At 42.8% G+C, this 19394-nt stretch overlaps 1 protein-coding gene across 2 annotated transcripts in view; it reads right to left on the bottom strand.

Moving 5' to 3' along the window:
- DOCK5 (dedicator of cytokinesis 5) overlaps positions 1 to 19394 on the bottom strand; it is a 224933-nt gene that overhangs the window by 117080 nt on the left and 88459 nt on the right. The window contains exons 5-7 of one of the 2 annotated variants that reach the window (XM_074384078.1): positions 17957 to 18053; positions 4963 to 5111; positions 28 to 163 (exon numbers count right to left, since the gene is read on the bottom strand). In XM_074384078.1, coding sequence (XP_074240179.1) covers positions 28 to 163; positions 4963 to 5111; positions 17957 to 18053 — 382 coding nt within the window. Of the gene's footprint in view, positions 1 to 27; positions 164 to 4962; positions 5112 to 9039; positions 11672 to 17956; positions 18054 to 19394 lie in introns of those variants that run through there. The other variant, XM_074384079.1, reaches the window with a different exon arrangement.

The following is a 19394-nucleotide window of genomic DNA, read 5'->3' as shown; positions in this document are numbered from 1 at the left end:
CAGAATTTCACGTGTGGGGAACTCTACCTTCTCTTCTTGGATCTTTTCCTCAATCCTTTTGGAGGCCACCTCATGGGCCTTGAAGAGGGCAATGGTGCTGGTGTCGTCGGGGTCTAGGATGTTCCCATTGTCATCTCGCACCACCAGGTCTAACCCCAGCATTCTGGAGAGAAAGGAGCAGTCAGCTGGTTCTCCTCACCAGGGGCAGACTTTTTACTGAAGAATCCTCATCAAGGAGCCCAGAGGATCCATAGCTAGAAAGGGAGGTGCCGGACAAGCCCAGGGAAGCACAACTTTACTGACCTTTCTCATTTCAGTTTACGCCACCTTTCCACATAGCACCGTCAGAAAACTCATCAGATGACGTTAGCCAAAGTCGTAGAAGGATATGCAACTATGGGCCAGAGACCCTCAAGGGAAAAGTAAAATCGACACTAATTCTGACTAAATTCCTCTGACTAATGCTTCTTACGTGTAATCTTCTGTTACTATAAAGAGGCACTATGAAATGAAGTAAATATAGCACACAAAACTCAGATTCAACCTGTGTTTAATAAACATCTCCTTTGTCCAGGCACCATAGCTCACATCTGTAACCCCAGCACTTTCGGAGGCCGAGGCGGGTGGATCACTTGAGACCAGGAGTTCAAGACCAGCCTGGGCAATATGGTGAAATCCCGTCTCTGCTAAAATACAAAAATTAGCCAGGTATGGTGACACATGCCTGTAGTCCCAACTACTTGTGGGGCTGAAGTGTGAGGATTGCTTGAGCCCAGGAAGTTGAGGCTGCAATGAGCCAAGATTGCACCACTGCACTCCGGCCTTCGAAGAAAGTAAGACCCTGTCTGAAACAATAGACACATACATACATACATACATACCTCCTATATACATTTCACATACGTTGATTGATTTTAACACCATGAGGTAGGGTGGAGGTAACTGTTACTATTTCCATTTCATGAGTAAAGAAACAGACCAAGTAGGTGTGGCCTCACTGTTTATTACATTGCTCTGAAAGACCAATGAATAATCATTTGAGGGTTTGCCTTCATTTCCTTACTTAATTCAAGGTGGTCATAAAGAAGATAAGTGAAGTAAGTCCTGGCTTGTTGCTATCTCACGCCCAGAGCATGGGCTCTGGTGTCATTTAGACCAGGATTTGAATCTTGGCTTGAGTACTTGCCACCGCTATGACCTTGGAGAATTTACTTAATTCTGCAAAACTTTGGTTTCTTTATCTGTATATATTCCTTATTCTTCAAGGTAAGGAATTTGTTTTATTTTTTACTTTTTTTTTTAGAGGCAACCTTAAATTCCTAGGCTCAAGCAATCCCCCTTCTCTTAGCTTTTCAAGTAGCTGGGACTACAGGAATACATCACCATGCTCAGCTAATTTAAAAAAAAATTGTAGAGATGGGGGTCTTGCTATGTTGTCCAGGCTAGTCTGGAACTCCTGGCTTCAAGTGAGCCTCCCACCTTGGCCTTTCAAAGTGCTGGGATTATAGGCATAAACCATCGCACCTGGCCCTGTTATGAGAATTTAATGAGATAATGAATGTAAAGCACCTAAAACAATATTTAGCATACAGTAAGCTCTCAGTTTAAGCACCAATGTTAGCTCTTGAAATGGTTTGGATCTGTGTCCCCACCCAAATCTCACATTCAATTATAATCCCCAATGCCGGAAGCAGAGCCTGATGGGAGGTGACTGGATCATGGGGGTGGATCCTTTATGAATGGTTTAACACCATCCCTTTGGTACTGTTCTCATGACACAGTTCTCACGAGACCTGGTTATTTAAAATTCTGTAGCCCATCCCACCTCTTTCTCTCTTGCTCCTGCTCTAGCCATGTAAGACATGCCTGCTTCCCTGACTATAAGTTCCCTGAGGCCTCCCCAGAAGCAGAAGCTGCTATGCTGTCTGTACAGCCTGTAGAACCATCAGCCAGTTAAACCTCTTTTCTTACAAATTAACCAGTCTCAGGTACTTCTTTATAGCAGTGTGAGAATGGACTAATACAGCTCTTATTGTAGCAACTGGTAGAAGCAAACACCTGGCTGTGTGTGAAGTTGTAGCTCTGCATGTGCTTGGGAACAGAAAGGGCCATATTGTGGGTGCAACCCCTTTCCTCAAGGCTTTTGTGCCAATGTGTACACAGAAGTAGAAAAAATTTGCTTAGGCTCAAGAAGTTGAGGACTGTGGTGGAAACAGGATAGTGCTATCCGAATACCCAGCATGCATTCCAGGCACCAAACAGCAAGACCGCTCAGCAATAAGCCTGAAATACACCAAGTCTTTGGGAAGAAAGCAAAAATGCCTCCTTTCCCTCTTCCCTGTTTTACAGCAACTCCGTCAACTGATTTGATCTGGCAGGTTCCTTTTCATGGCGGCCAGACCCACAGGCCACCCAGACTCATGCTGGCTGCTCAGAGACTGGATCAGGAAGGCACTGACATAGAAGCTCCATTTCCTGAGCTACTTTCAAGAGCTGGAATGGGAAGGCAGGCATGTTCTGCCATTTATGGGGTGTAAACATCCTGTGCCAGAGATCATGTAACTTCCAGGCCAATGTCATGGCAAGACATCAAATGACAGAGGTGTCCTATGCACAGTGGGGAACTGCCTTATCCCACTTAATTGGCCTTTCATTTATTTATTTCATTTATTTATTTATTTATTTCATTTATTTATTTATTTGAGACAGAGTCTCACTCTGTCACCAGAATGGAGTGCAGTGGCACAATCTCACTGCAACCTCCACCTCCCAGGTTCAAGCCATTCCTGTGCCTCAGCCTCCTGAGTAGCTGGGATTACAGGCGTATGCCACCATGCCTGGCTAATTTTTGTATTTTTAGAAGAGATGGGGTTTCATCATGCTGGCTAACTTGGTCTCAAACTCCTGACCTCTGGTGATGTGCCCACCTCAGCCTCCCAGACTGCTGGGATTACAGGCATAAGCAACCTCACCCAGTCTAATTGCCCATTCAGTAAGTCCTCTGACACAGCGGCAGTGTAGCCACTGTTGGTATGGTCTTCTGGGTGGTCAAGTGGTAGGTGAGGAAACTGTTCATTCTTTCTCTCTCTTTTTTTTTTTTTTTTTTTTGAGACAGAGTCTCGCTCTGTTGCCCAGGCTGGGGTGCAATAGTGCAATTTTGGCTCACTGCAACCTCTGCCTCCCGGGCTCAAGTGATTCTTCTGCCTCAGCCTCCCAAGTAGCTGGAACTAAAGGCTAGCACCACCACACCTGGCCAATTTTTTTTTTTTTTTTTTTTTTTTGTATTTTTAGTAGAGATGGGGTTTCACCATATTGGTCAGGCTAGTCTTGAACGCCTGACCTTGTGATCCGCCCACTTCGGCCTCCCAAAGTTCTGGGATTACATTTGTGAGCCACTGTGTCCAGCCCCTGGAACTGTTAATTCTTAACCCTAAGAAGGCAGCATTAGACATGGAGTCAAAAGTATGGGGTTCAAATTTAACCTTTCCCATTTATTATAGCATTAGACATGGAGTCAAAAGTATGGGGTTCAAATTTAACCTTTCCCATTTATTATCTATGTGACTAGAAAGTAAATCACTTAAACTCACTTGGTCTGTTTCTTTATCCATAAAATGGAAATAATAACAGTAATCCCAACCCTATGTTTTAAGATTATAATCAAGTAATGGATATGAAAGGGGGCACATAGAAGGTGTTTCCTAAATACTAGTTGAATCTGAATCTTGCATGTCAATTTCACTTCAGTTATTTCAGAATACAGTTGTCAGAGTCTATGACATTTAAATAAGTGGGATAATAATCTGCATTTTAATAGGTCTCTGAGGGATAGCCAAGAATTCTGAGATTGGAAATGTAGGATAGAGGAGAAGGAAAAAGAAATGTAGGAAGGAAAATGTATTGAAGAAACGTAGATAACGAAACTAAATTCCCAAAGAATCACCAATAACAACTAATGAAGGAACCACTTCTGCCTTTTAAAAAATAGCTGGTCAGGAGGCAAAAATCCGAGGCCACCATCCCTTTGGAAAAATGACTGAATTTCTCGTTTTCCTAAAGGTGGTAGTATCCGGAGCCTACATATAGGCCTGAGCTAATCAGAAGATAATGAAGTGATTAACTCTGTAGAGGTGATTGCAGACACGATCCACAGGCTACAAACATGTTATACCACTCCTGCAAGCCTGCTCTTCATACACGGTAAACAACGGTCTTAGTCAGGGGGAGATAAAGAGAAAGAAAGAGAATGAGTCTGGTATTGATTTAAAATCCACTGTTAGAATAAAAATAGATACAGTCCCAAGTATCTGAAAACGTCAACTTCAGATGCTTGGCCATTTTCAGTGTTTTTAGTTTAGTTTAGTTTAGTTTAGTTTAGTTTTTGAGACAGGGTCTCACTCTGTTGCTCAGGCTGGAGTGCTGGGGTGCAATCATAGCTCACTGAAGCCTTGAACTTCGAGGCTCAAGTGATCCTCCCACCTTAGCCTCCCGAGTAGGCGAGACAACAGGTGTGCATGACCAGACCCACTTAATTTTCAAATATTTATTTTAGAGATGGGGCCTCACTATGTGGCCCAGGCTGGTCTCAAAATACTGGGCTCAAGCGATACTCAAGCAAAATCCTAGCAAAGTACTAGGATTACAGGTGTGAGCCACTGTGCCCAGACAGGTTATTTGTTTTCGTTTTCTTTATTTGGAGTAGAGCAGCTTCAATCCAAGCCCCGTCTTTTCTGGTCATCTGTCACCTCCATGGGATCAGAGATTCAACACAGGGCCTGGCCATGGAGGGGACTGTGACATTTTTTTCAACAAAATTAAATGTCTTCAAAGACAAAATGAGAGCAGTAAGCATTATTCTTTGGCAACTCTAAGATCAAAAGTCTACTGCAAATAGTGTCATCAGCGTGAACGGGCCCCCTGTTTGCCAAGTTTTCAGTGAAAAGACATCCCTGCTTTACCTACCGGTTCCCATGATCAATTTTGGCTGTGACTTTCTTCTTGAGCTCGGCCAGTTCATCCTTGGGAAGCGTCCCAGACAGGATCTGGGACCGCCACTCGATCAGGCTGTACGTCATCTGCTGCAGTTGGCGGAAGAGGGTGAGCTTGTTGTTCTGAGAAAACAAGATGGAGAAAAGATTCTTAAAAAAAGGTGTGAGAGATGATGGGAACCTCCTTTGTTTATTTGTTTGTTTTGAACAGGAATGTCAGACAGAGGAGAGGGAACATCTTTTGGCTGATTCTTTTTTTGAGATGGAATCTTGCTCTGTTGCCCAGGCTAGAGTGCAGTGACACGATCTCAGCTCACTGCAACCCCCACCTCCCAGGTTCAAGTGATTCTCCTGCCTCAACCTCACGAACAGCTGGGACTCCATGTGCGGGCCACCACGCCCAGCTACTTTTTGCATTTTTAGTAGAGACGGGGTTTTATCATGTTGGCTGGTCTCGAACTCCTGACCACAAGTGATCTGCCTGCCTTAGTCTCCCAAAGTGCTGGGATTACAGGTGTGAGCCACTGTGCCTGGCCTGATTCTTTATAAGGTGTTATTTAATCAATCGTGTCATACAGTCAGCTGCATGAATCCAAGGATTTTTAAAAAATACATTAATAGGGATGGCTTTGTCTCAAGCCATTTCTACACCCTCCCCTCTTCCAACTGTGGAAGCTGGTGATCATAGGGTGAACAGTGGGTCATAAATCACACACATATCAAATCATCCATGTACCCCAAAACTCTAGCCATGCCCCTTCTGGGTTTAAAGCCCTCCAGTGAGTTTCACTGCCCTCCAGCCACAGTGGATCACACACGATCCTTCCGTATCTTGACTTTTACGCACATTCCCAGCTGCATTTCACACCAGTCTCCACCCCAACAATCTATGTTCCTTCCATGCAAAGTCACATCCATTTCTCTCTGAGGCTCCAGATCCTCCCAATATGTTATTTCCTCTTTCGCTCTCTTCCTCCAAACCTACCCCCACCCCTATCCTTTTCTGACTCACACTACACCTTCTGCCAACTGGTAATTGTGACTTCTTCAGTCTCAACTTACATGTGTCTACCTTGAAACTTTAACTTCAGGTTAGTGGTCCCACCTTCAGTGCCCAGAATTTGGTCCCATGATAGCAAGGAGAACCCTGGGTGACACTGGCTCATCTGCCTCCCCACTTAGCTGGCAGGCCCTTACAGGACAGAAAGCTTGTTAATTTGTGTGTCCCTAGTATATAGCTGGTATAAGTAGGCATTCTAGCAAATGTACTAAATGAGTGAATTATGAATAGAGAAATAATTATAATTTCAGAGATGAGGAACACTAGAAAATAAAATTTAAAATATTATTTTAAAGTTCCCATTTCCCCAGACAATTGCAAGACCATTCACATACGAAACTGTTAATCTTGGTTTCACTAGTAACTTACTGTAACCAAAGCAAATTACCTTACAACTAACCAATCACCTATTTTTCAATCATTTTAATAATCAATCACTTTATATCTAAGCCATCACAACCTTCTAAATCATGCTTGTCCAAACTGCGGCCCTGCGCGGCTTTGAACGCAGCGCAACACAACTTCGTAAACGTTCTTAAATCATTATCATATTTTTTTGCAATTTTTGTTTTTCAGCTCATCAGCTATCATTCGTGTTAGTATATCTCATGTGTCGCCCAAGACAATTCTTCTTCCAGTATCATTCAGGGAAGCCAAACGATTGAATATCCCTGATCTAAATGATTGATTACTTCCTTTTAATTTTTTTTTTTTTTTTTTTTTTTTTTTATGAGACAAAGTTTCCCTCCTGTTGTCCAGGCTGGAGTGCAATGGCATGACCTTGGCTCACCACAACCTTCACCTCCTGGGTTCAAGCGATTCTCCTGTCTGTCTCCCAAGTAGCTGGGATTAAAGGCATGTGCTACCACACTTGGCTAATTTAGTATTTTTAGTAGAGATGGGGTTTCTCCATGTTGGTCATGCTGGTCGCAAACTCCCAACCTCAGGTGATCTGCCTGCCTCAGCCTCCCAAAGTGCTGGGAATAGAGGCGTGAGCCAACACATCTGGCCTGTATTAATTTTGTTTTAAGTCACTGAGCATCCACTATGTGCTGGTTATAAACTTCCTGCCCTCAAGGATCTAACATTCTAGACAAGGAAAGACAGTTCATATATAAATAAGTTTATATTATATATAAAAATATTAATAATATAATATATATAATAATGAGTATTTTGGATGTATATTATAAAAATATATGTTACATATTAAGTAAATATATACCCTATATGCTATGATATAACATATGATATAACATACATATCATATATGTTATGATATAACATATACGGTATATATTTTTACATATCCTATTATATATTATATATAATATATACACACATAAGATAATTTTTGATAATGAAAACTGCAAGAAGAAAAATAAATACGGTAATCTTGCCTATACAGGGGAAGGGTGTTACTTTAGGTAGTGTTCAGAGAAAAGTCTTTTGTGTATCTCTTTTGAGATAAGTTAGTTAAATAAAATCCCACAGAATTCCACTCAATCCACTTACAGTATGAATCCATTTCTTTCTTCTTTATAGTTTAAAGTCATAATATAGTTAGTTAATGATATACTTTGAAATTATTAGAAAACATTCTTCTTATCTGCTATAAAAATAAAGCACACTGGCTGGGCATGGTGGCTCACATCTGTAATCCCAGCACTTTGGGAGCCAGAGGCAAGAGGATCACTTGAGCCTGGGAGTTTGAGACCAGCCTGGGCAACACAGTGAGATCTTGTTTCTGTAAAACAAACAACAAAACCCAAAAAACAACACACACACACACAGAGAGATGCTGACAGCCGTACAATGTTCTCCAGTGATGTTCTTCTATGATGATCCCAAGGACAGAGATGCCTAGACCCAAGTATCGACTAGAAACAGGCTGAAAACATCCAAACAAAGGCTGAAAACTCCTTAACAAAGAATAAATGATTAGGGAAGAGCCCTAGGTATAAAGTAGGGGGTAATGAACAAAACAAAGATTAGCAGAGTGTGATAAAACCCTAACAGTAGTTCAAAGTCCTCTAGCAACACAAAGGAAAGAGATGAAGAATCCATTTCTCTGTGATTACAGTATGGAAGTCCCTCTCCTGCCACCTCTTCCTACTTCAAGTTGTCCTGCCTCTCTTGGAACCAATGTACTTTTTGTTTGTTTGTTTGTTTGAGACGAAGTTTCGCTCTTGTTACCCAGGCTGCAGTGCAATGGTGCGATCTCGGCTCACCGCAACCTCCGCCTCCTGGGTTCAGGCAATTCTCCTGCCTCAGCCTCCTGAGTAGCTGGGATTACAGGCACACGCCACCATGCCCAGCTAATTTTTTTAAAATATTTTTAGTAGAGACGGGGTTTCACCATGTTGACCAGGATGGTCTCGATCTCTTGACCTCGTGATCCACCCGCCTCGGCCTCCCAAAGTGCTGGGATTACAGGCTTGAGCCACCGTGCCCAGCTTACAATATGCTCTCTTAACACCACCGATCTTACAAAACAAAGAAAGCAAAGCATGTTTAAAATTCTAAAACTATCTACATTTACTGCTTTGAGTATTTTCTTAATTGCCTCTTCCTCATCCACCAGTCTGTAGTAAAACATAAAAAAGAAGCTTTTAAAGATACTATTTTTAATAAGCAAAGGTAAAAACCCTGCTTTTCCCCTTCAAAATCCTATATAAAATGTTTCCAGTTATTTTCTTCAAAGTTGGAAAAAGAAGTCAGTAATTAAGCCTATCAGTTTTTGCCTTTCAAAACTGCTAGGCAGAAAGAGTCTCTCTTTTTCTTTCTTACAACGCATTTTCCACTCTTAGCTATTTAAAATGTTTTCTACTGTAAAGATACTGCTTCTCATAATATGGTGGAGAAAGGGTTCAAAGGCTCAGAGGATTCTCTGTGTGAGACAGTGCTTTGTCTGGGGCACATGTGCACAAGTTCTTAGTCTCAATTACATTAGACATTATCCGTGGCAATTTAATTATTGCCTGTCCATACCAGCATTGTCTGCCAAGTTCTTCCCCCAAGGAAGGATGAAGACAGCCATTCTTCTTTGATTCCTTGTGCCAAGTGAGTTATGAAGAGACAAGCTAGAACACACGAAAGGAAGCAATTTCCCCATTTACTTCAAGGAGGTGGCCTTTGTTAACACATTCCTAAGAGTGTTCTAAGTAAGATGTTTTGCATAATAGCTGGTCCCTAACACTTCATGGATTTTGGAGGAAGGATATAAGGACAAGCAAAGAGAAAAGCAAACACTCACCAAAAGAACATGGGCTGGCCAGGCATGGTGTCTCACGCCTATAGTCCCAGCGCTATGGGAGGCCAAGACAGGTGGATCACCTGAGGTCAGGAGTTTAAGACCAGCCTTACCATCAGGGCGAAAACCCGTCTCTACTAAAAATACAAAAATTAGCTGGGTGTGGTGGTGGACACCTGTAATCCCAGTTACTCAAGAGGCTGAGGCAGGAGAATCGCTTGAACCCGGGAGGCAGAGGTTGCAGTGACCTGAGATCGCGGCATTGCACTCCAGCCTGGGTGACAAGAGCGAAATTTCATCTCAAAAAAATTTAAAAATTAAAAAATATATATGGGCTAAGCTCCTCTGAGGCTCTATTTTCTCTCCAGTTGCCCTCCGTTCTTTCTCTTCTGATCCTACACTGGCCAGGCCCGCCTCTTGCAAAAGCCTTCTCAGTTATCTCTTGTCTCCACTCCAGCCTCTTCTGCATTATCAGCCATTGTCACATCATCCAAGAATTTCTATGACCCTCTCCACAAAAGACAGCACAATCCTAAAACAATAGAGACTCAAAAACAAACTTTGACCTCTCAAATTTAGAGTAACACTCTATAATACTCTGCTTTCAATGTGAGTGAAGAAAGACTCCATAAAATAAATGAATCTAATTTTTTTTTTTTTAAGATAGCAAAGACATTTCTGCATTTGCTTAGAATAAATTCTCTCTTTTCTACTTGTAGCTAACTGAGGCCTCAAGGCCTCAATTTTTATAGTTTTAGTCCAGATATTTATACCTTTTTAAAAATATTTATACCTTATATTTATACCTGTAGTCTCACTCTGTTGCCCAAGCTGAAGTGCTGTAACACAATCTCAGCTCACAGCAACTTCTGCCTTCCAGGTTCAAGCGATTCTCCTGCCTCAGCCTCCCAAGTAGCTGGAATCACAGGCATGTGCCACCACACCAGGCTAATTTTTGTATTTTTAGTAGAGACCGGGTTTCACCATGTAGGCTATGCTGGTCTTGAACTCCTGAGCCTACATGATCCTCCTGTCTCAGCCTCACAATGTTTATAGCTTTTTTCTCCTTTTTTTAGAATGTCTAGAGAGAAATGCAAAGTCACAAGAAAAAACAGCTTTGCCTTCAATACTGAGCAGAAAGCGGGAGTCATTCATTGAGTATTATAGAAATTTGAGGAGCCATTTAGATCATGGCCCTGCTGCAGTGGGTGTCAGAAAATCTGGACTCTATTCTTCATTTTCTCAAGGACTGCAGATCAGAGGCCTGGGTAGAATGGTTCATAACTATAATCTTAGCACTTTGTGAGGCTACGGTGAGAGGACTGCTTGAGCCCAGGAGTTTGAGACCTGCCTGGACTAAAGACTCTGTCTCGACAAAATGGCAAGACTCTGTCTCCACAAAAAATAAAAAAATTAGCCAGATGTGGCAATACATGCCTGTGGTCCCAGCTACTGAGGGAGCTGAGATGGGAAGATTGCTTGAGCCTGGGAGTTTGAGGCTACAGTGAACTGTGACTGTACCGCTGTTCTCCTGCCTGGGTGGCAGAATGAGACCCTATCTCTGAAAACAAAAAACAGAAAAACAGTGCAGACCACAGTCAAAAACGCTTTCTCTGGTCTTCTACCATTCAGTTTATAAAAGAATTGATATTCACTCTGTTCACCAACCTTTCGTCTGCCATGCAGATTTTATGACTTGGAAATAGCCTTGGCTGAAAGTATGGGTGTTTGGCCTCTAGCTTGAATTCTATCATTAACTTGACATGTGGCTTTGGGCAAATTATTCCCTTTTGAGTAAACTCATCTGTAAAAAAAAAAAAAAAAAATAGACTGGCACTAAAATCCATTCCCAGGATAAGTGTCTTTAAGTCTCTGACTGAGACATTAAACTCAATTACTCCTCCCAGGCAACTTCCTGACTGACGGCCTCTGACTCGGATCTTACTCCTCACTCCCTTGCATACTCCGTTGGAGCTGAAAGAAATTTTCCTGGTGCAATCAACATGCCTTTTCCACATAGCTGCAATCAACATTGATTTCTTTGCAATCAACATGCCTTTTCCACATAGCTGCAAAACCTGGGTCCAGATGGGGTGTTTTGGTCCTGCTGTATTCTTGAGCTACACTGACTCCAGGGACCCTGAGAAGAAGAGAATTCCCACTGCTCCAGACAGGGTTCCTATCCATTCTAGTGCCTTTTCTCTGCGTCAGATAAAAGCAAAGTCTGTCTGGGCGCGGTGGCTCATGCCTGTAATCCCAGTACTTTGGGAGGCCAAGGCAGGCAGATTATGAGGTCAGGAGTTCGAGACCAGCCTGGCCAACACAGTGTAACCCCATAGCTGAGCATGGTGGGAGACATCTATAGTCCCAGCTACTCGGATGGCTGAGGCAGGAGAATCGCTTGAAGCCGGCGGTGGGGGGGGGGGGGGGGGGGCGAGGTTGCAGTGAGCTGAGATTGCATCACTGCAGTCCAGCCTGGGCAACAGTGCAAGACTCCTTCTCAAAAAAAAAAAAAAAAAAAAAAAAAAAAAAAAAAAAAGCACAGTCTGACTAGTAAAGGTCTGATTTTTAAAGAAACCATTCAAGTTAAAGGCCATTTTAGCCTCCAGAAGGAACAGAAATCCTAAAAGCCAGGCAACCAGGTCAGAGGAAATCAAAACTGGAAAAACATCCAGAGCCCCACCCACGTCTGGGGCCTGTCAGTCAGTCCCACACCCTATCTTGGCTCTCTTGTTAGAGCCACATGGAAGCCAGGCTTGCAACTCCCAGGTAAAATGCCCTGACAAGAGGACAACGTCTGCTTTGGGAATTTTCTGTCCTTGGTAACTAGCAATGAGATGCTGGTTTCAAACCATGAGAGCAGCTTACTTATACTTCAGAACTTAGGTTCCAGCAGCCGGTCATAACCACCAGTTCAACGAGATTAGACTTGTGCAGCTTTAAACTGCCTGGATATGCGATGATGAAAAAAGAGGGCCATTCAGTGTGTTCTGCGAGCTCCCCCACTCCTACCCTAGTTATAGGCACTTTTTATGCTCCTGAGTTTTCCAGAACTATAGACTGGCACAGGGTTCTTTATTGGGGGCAAATTTTAGACGAGGGGAGAGCAGTCCTTTCTACAAACCACATTTTAGCGATTAGATTCACTTGATTGGCCGGACACAGTGGCTCACACCTGTATCCCAGCACTTTGGGAGGCCAAGATAGGTAGATCGCCTGAGGTCAGGAGTTCGAGGCCAGACTGGCCAACGTGGTGAAACCCCTTTTCTAATAAAAATACCCACCCCTTCTGCCCAAAGCTGCAAGATGGGGAATAACCACAGTAGCTGGGCAACTGTACCCTTACATGACCTCAAGGCCAATGTCACTAAATCTTCTCGTGTGATCCAGCTATTTTCTCACACTTCTCATTATCAATCAGCTCTTTCTAGGAACAGAGTTGTGAGGGGTTAGTCAGGGACTGTCATGTATTGACCACAGTGTGACAGGTACTGGGTTTTATACAGATTATCCCACTAAAGTCTTACAGTAAGTTTGCAAGGCATATAGTACATAAAATCTCCACTTTAGAGAAGACACAAAAACTTAAGGAGATCAAGGGACTTGTCTTAGGTACAGGATCGGCTAGTAGCCTTCTGCATCCAAGTTCTTTCTGTTTGGGTTTGTTTATTTTCAGGAACTATTACTGGGTTTGTTATTTTTTCTGAGTGTAAAAGTACAAACCCAGTAAGGGAGAAGCCAGAACTTAAGAACCAGTCAGCCTGTGTGACTCCAATGTCCAAGGTCTTTGCACGTCACCAGGTGGCCTCCTTGATCACACTGTTTCCTCCTTTCTTGAACAACCACAAGAAACACACCCAGTAACCAGTTCCAACTGAGGCACAGCCATATAGGGAAAGCCCATCAGAAACTGCTGTAACTTTGCAGTTTCTCTGCATTTTGGAATGATCCAGGCCTCCTGGACTTGAACTGAAACCAAGCAGGTTCTCTATGTATGGTAAGAAATTTAGCTCTGCTGCTGAGTGCTCAAGGCCACTCTGCCTAAGACGATTGTTCCAAAGGAAGTGGCCTTGGATAAGGGGCCATATAGAAGGGACCTTCAGAGTCTTTGGCAGGCAGTCAGCTGACAGGGGAGCTATGCCAAGGCTTCCCAGGGGGAGGGTGTCCAGAATGGCTACTGTTTCCAGCTAAGATAATATCAAAGCACATGCTCCCATTGGCAGAGTCCTTGACGGTCTTGCCAGCAGCACAGATCACAGACGCTCTCTCTTTTCATACTCTCACAGTTCTATGAGGCCAACAAGGCAGCTTTTACATCAGCTTTTGCAGAGGAACAACATCCAGGAGGCTTGAGGTGTTCAAGTGACTTGCCGAAGACCACAGAGCTGGTTAGGACTGGGCCTGCACAGGACACCCAGCTTCCTAATTGCTGCTCAGTGTCTACCTCCTAAAGCCCACTTCCTCTCCTGAGCATAAGGGCAACACTCACCGGGGAAGATAATCCAATAGAAAACAAAAATAATATACCAAAGGAACAGGGGGACCGTGGGGGGAGTCATCTCTTCTATTCTGGATAAGTGGGGTCATTTCTGTTCCAGTGTACACAGTGCCCTCCCCTTTAAGACATATTTATGATTATTCTACATGGTTACCATATAACTGCTAAAAATAAATCACAGCTAGACAAATATTTTTCATTTCTAGAATAATCACCAGGGTCTAATCTGGTTAGTGGATTGCATTTTCCCCTCATATGAGACTATGGATCCACAATGTACATTTCTGATGAACTCAGAGTGAAAAGAAAAGAACAAGGAAATGCGCTATAGAAATATGGGATTTCTAACACATCATACGTGTCTTTTTTTGTTTTAGAAAGGGTCTCACTCTGTCACCCAGGCTACAGTGCAGTGCTACAATCACGGCTCACTGCAGCTTTGACCTCTGGAGCTCAAGTGATCCTCCCATCTCAGCCTTCTGAGTAGCTGAGATTACAGGTGTGTGCCACTGTGCCTGGATAATTTTTGAGAGATAGGGCTTGCTATGTCACCCAGGCTGGTCTCAAACTTCTGGACTCAAATAATATCCCAGGCTTGATCTCCTAAGAGGATGTGATCGATTACAGGTATGAGTCACTATGCTGGCCACAGGTGTCTTTAAAGACATCAGAGTGCCTGGTGTTGTAATCTACAGGGGGAAATGCAAGAGCAAAATAATACAAGTATTGCTACATACTAGTAAAATCTATATTTATCTTTACCTGGACTAAAGGAACTTACAGAATCAGAAGGCAAAAACATCAACAAAAGCGTATGGTGGGTGAAAGGAGGTGAGACATGAAAGCTAGAGATTTGCATACTTTTTACTTGTTTCCCCGTGAAACATAATATTGAGGTTTGCTACTCTGATACAGAAATTTCTCAGTAAGAAGTTCAGAAATTCTGCCTGAAGTGAACTGTCAATGGTTTAGCAAGGGACAGGCAAAAGAAAGAGAAAGCCGCAATTAATACTAGCTGCAATTACTTTTGCACTAACCTTAATAACAAATCTTAGTGGATGGATTATTCCCTGCTAGATGAGCATGTATCAAAAGCAGAAGCAGGTTTCTTAGTCCTATCAACTAATTGAGAATTCCTACAATGAATGTCTTTTAGTCAATCAACAGCAGCTATAAGACATTTTAAAGTATTCACAAATACCAAAATAATTATGTTATTAGATATCTAAATTAAAATAGGAAATGTGCTGCCCTTGAAGAAGGGATGGCATATATATATATATATATATATATATATATATACACACACATATATATACAGACATACATATATATATATGTATATATATGATTGCATTTTAGGTTTTGGGTTACATGTGAAGAACATGCAGGACTGTTGCATAGGTACATACATGGCAATGTGGTTTGCTGCCTTCCTCCCCATCACCTATATTTAGCTTTTTTTTTTTTTAACCGAATTCTGCTACTACACTGTGAAACTCTCCCACCTTGGATATGCTCAACCAGACCTTATCACCTTTTACTACGAAGAGATTTTGGCAGCCAAAATACAAGAGGCCTAATTCTTCATCCCCATTCACTTCTTTTATTTTTTATTTTTTGAGATGGAGTTCTAATCTTGTGCCCCAGGCTGGATTATAATGGCATGATCTCAGCTCACTGCAACCTCTGCCTCCTGAGTTCAAGTGATTCTCCTGCCCCAGACTCCTGAGTAGCTGGGATTAGAGACACAAGCCACCACACTCAAGTAATTTTTGTATTTTTAGTAGAGACAGGGTTTCACCATGTTGGAGAGGCTGATCTCGAACTCCTGACTTCAAGTGATCTGCCTTCCTTGGCCTTCCAAAGTGCTTGGGTTACAGGCTTGAGCCGCTGAGCCTGGCCCTCATTCACTTCTTTCTCAGTTCTGTTCAATGGTTGACCTGGCACAATTACTTGTGGATGTGTAGAGGACACAGATAATAAACTGGGCACACCAGTTGTGTTTTAGCAAGAAAAAAAGGCAGCCTCACTCATACTCCCAACTCTCATAAATCTTTCTTTTTTTTTTAAACCCTCCTTTCCCAATACCGATTATCTAACGCATTTCAACACTCATCAATCTCCAGAAAGAACATATTAAGGAACCAACCCACAGACATGCAATTCCTCATCCATCAACCTTGTTACATCCACCAAACCAACCTATCAATAAACCAGAACCAGAGAGTACTCTCAATGTAAGTGCAAGATGATCAATGACGGCCACAGGGCTGACAGTAGTGTCTCCATCCTCCTTGTGATTTAGGAACTTAACATGCTTTCTCTCTTCAACTAAACGTAAATAGATCAAAAGATCACCTTTATTATGAGGCCGTGTGCCCCAAGGGTCAGATTATGTGTTCAGCAGTAAGTGCTTCTATGGTCCAGAGGGAAAGATTATAGATTGGTGTGTTTAGATACAATATGAAGAAGAAAGTACCGAAACAAGGTCTTGAAGGATGAGCAAGTAGAGAAATAGTGTGTGCTTTTCCACCAAAGGGGTTGGTGATTTCCAATGCTGTGACTAACCAAGGGACACCACAGCCCTGAATGAAAATGAAATATCTTCCATGAACTCTTAGAAGTTATGCTAAAATAAGCCTTTGATTATTGCCTTCAGTACTTAGGGTCTAGAGTAAGGTATTCTCAGTGACTCATTAAGTTTGGCCTTTCAGAGTTAAAATGAATCAACACATGGCTGAACAAAAATTTGGATAAACAAAGCCACATGAAGAAAAGAGGAGGGTTCCCAGACTATTAAGTCTGGTCTACGACCTCTCTGAACTCATGCACACATCTAACAGGAGAAAATATATTTGCCATAGGAATTCCTGGTGAGCCACAAAAGACTGGAGCCCACTAACAGAGGCAAGACCCAGTGATGCTTAATTACAAAGGTTCCAGGCAAAGAGGCAACTTCAGAATAAACGGTCTTTGTGGGCAGGGTGCAATGGCTAATGCCTATAAACCCAACACTTCGGAGGCCAAGACAGGTGGATCACTTGGCGTCAGAAGTTCAAGACCAGCCTGGCCAAGATGGTGAAATCTCGTCTCTACTAAAAAAATAAATTAAAATAAATAAAAAAACTAATTGGGTGTGGAGGCGCATGCCTATAATCCTAGCTACTAGGGAGGCAGAAGCAGAATTGATTGAACTTGGGAGGTGGAGGTTGCAGTGAGCAAAGATCGTGCCACTTCACTCCAGCCTGGGCAACAGAACGAGACTCTGTCTCAGTAAATAAATAAAAAAATAAATAAATAAATAAATAAATAAATAAATAAATAAATAAGTTTTTGTGGATTCCAACATTAAGAAGAGAGCTTTCTATGCCGGAGATGAGGCGGGCTTGCTGCCAATAAACTTTGAACATCCTTGGTCTCTTACAACACAGCTGTTCTCAGTTTGATCCTGTTAAATGCTAGATTTAATTGGTCCTGATTCCTGTGTATAACTTGTGCTTACTGTTTATCATGGAGAGGGTGCGCTGGTTCCTCATCATTTCCCTGTGAACTGACACACTGTATTAGCATTCTGAGGTCAAATAGCGTTGGGAGAAAGAATACTGTGAGTCTGCCCAAAAAAGGCAATTCTCAGACCACGACTTAACACTATTCAAGTTTCTGAGTCTGTAAGGTACATGAGACAAGGCAAAGAATGTCATCTTCATGTGGCTGAGCCCTGAGATGTTGACAAATTTCAGTCTAGTGGCATACATGAAGAAGCTAAGACCATGACTCAGGTTCCTTATTAACAAATTGATAATAATAATGGCACCTACGTTATAGGAATGTTGTAAGGATTCATAGTTTCTGGCACTTAGGAAAGACTATGTAAGTGTTTGCAGTGATGATTATCATTACTACTTTCACAATCAGCATGTTTGTCACTTGAGAAAAGACTGCTAGAATGATGATGCCCACTTACTCCACTACCCCACATCAATGATCCAGCTCCGGGGAAATGAGAATCTCCTGCTTACCAGCCTTTGTGTGGTCCAGGAAAGATGCATCCCACTCCATGAAGTCAGCCAATAAGGGGCCAACACCCTGCAAAGGAGCTACAGGCTGAGGACCCAGAGTGACCTTGGGGCTCCAAGCCGCAAGGGGAAACTCACCACATAGAGCTTTCGCCAGATGACAGCCCATTCTCGCAGAGTGGAAGTGAGCTCCTGCACCAGGGGGAGCTCACCAGGAATCACGGTTTCGTGCTGCCTACAAAGAACCAAAGGAGGGTCATGTTACTCCAGACTGATTGGCACTGCTTTACTTGATAGGGGTCAGACTCCTTAACACTCAAGGATGAGAAGAAAGCTATCTGGGCATGGGGTCAGGAGTTGTGTAGGGGACTTTATCATATCCAAGCATCTGGGCGAGGAGAAGGAGAATGAGACAGTGCAGTCCTCAAAACAGGCTCAGTTCCTGCAACTGAATCCCAACCTCGACCTCCCCAGTCTGGATTTCTCCAGGAGGCTCAATGACTGAGCCAGGCTGGCTTCAGTGATTCTCAGATGGAAGCAAAATATGCAGCATTTTAGCTAGTTCCACCAAACAGCTGTTTCATTTGGGAGGCTGCGTGGATAGGTGTGTGTGGCACAAGTGTCCTGGGGCTGTGACTCCACCCAGGACCTGCTTAGGGTAGGGGCCAGGGTGGAGGTTGGGGATGCAGAGGCGGCACCCCTTTCTGGAAAAGTCCCATGGTTTCTTCTCATCTGCAGTTTCACAACTTAGAAAACGTACAGTTCACAAAATCCTCGCTTATTCACAGAAGACTCACATAAAGGTAGGTACTACGTTTATGCACATAAATCCTCTCTGGCATTTTTACGATTAGCAAAAAGAAAAAGGGAGAAATCAAGAGCAGGAAAACAAACGGGAACTGGCGGTAGGGCTGCCAGACTTAACGAGAAATATAGGAGGCCCACTTAAGTTTGAATTTCTGGTAAAGTAAGATTTCTTTAGAATTAGTGTAACTTACAAAATAGCTGGGAAATGCTTACCATGAAAAATTACTATTTGAATTGCAAATGTAACGAGCATGCTGTACAACCCTAATGGGTGTAATGTGCCTCCCCACCTGCATTTCCGCTAACATGGCGGGTGACAGGGCACGGTGCCCGTGGCCCACTGGAAAGAGGACTTCTCCAGCAGGGCAGGAGACCTGGTTTTTGCTCTTGGTTTTGCCACCAAAGAGCTATATGGCTTTGAGGACATCTTGACCACTTGTCTATGAAATGACAGTGCTGCCATTTCTTGCTCCCTGTGCTGTGTCTGGGAGTCTGGAGTGACGAAGACCTGTGTCCTCGTAGGCGGGTCCTTCCTTCTTTTTTTTTTTACTGTTTTGGGATTCTTTGGGACTTGACTCAGCAAGAGTTTCAATGTGTTCTGATGATTGAAAATAAGGCCCTTCAATAACAACACGGAAATCAGAATTGGCAATATACACCTGGGAGATAACCGTCCTGTAACAAGACTGTTCTCACTTAACTACGCGTTTTCCTATCCTGTCACGTCTTGTGGAATCAAGAAAATTATGTTCTAAAGAAATGGTGTTGC

Source organism: Saimiri boliviensis, chromosome 13 (assembly GCF_048565385.1).
Source record: "Saimiri boliviensis isolate mSaiBol1 chromosome 13, mSaiBol1.pri, whole genome shotgun sequence".
Lineage (NCBI taxonomy): Eukaryota > Metazoa > Chordata > Mammalia > Primates > Cebidae > Saimiri > Saimiri boliviensis.
This window is presented reverse-complemented; position numbering and strand designations above follow the sequence as displayed.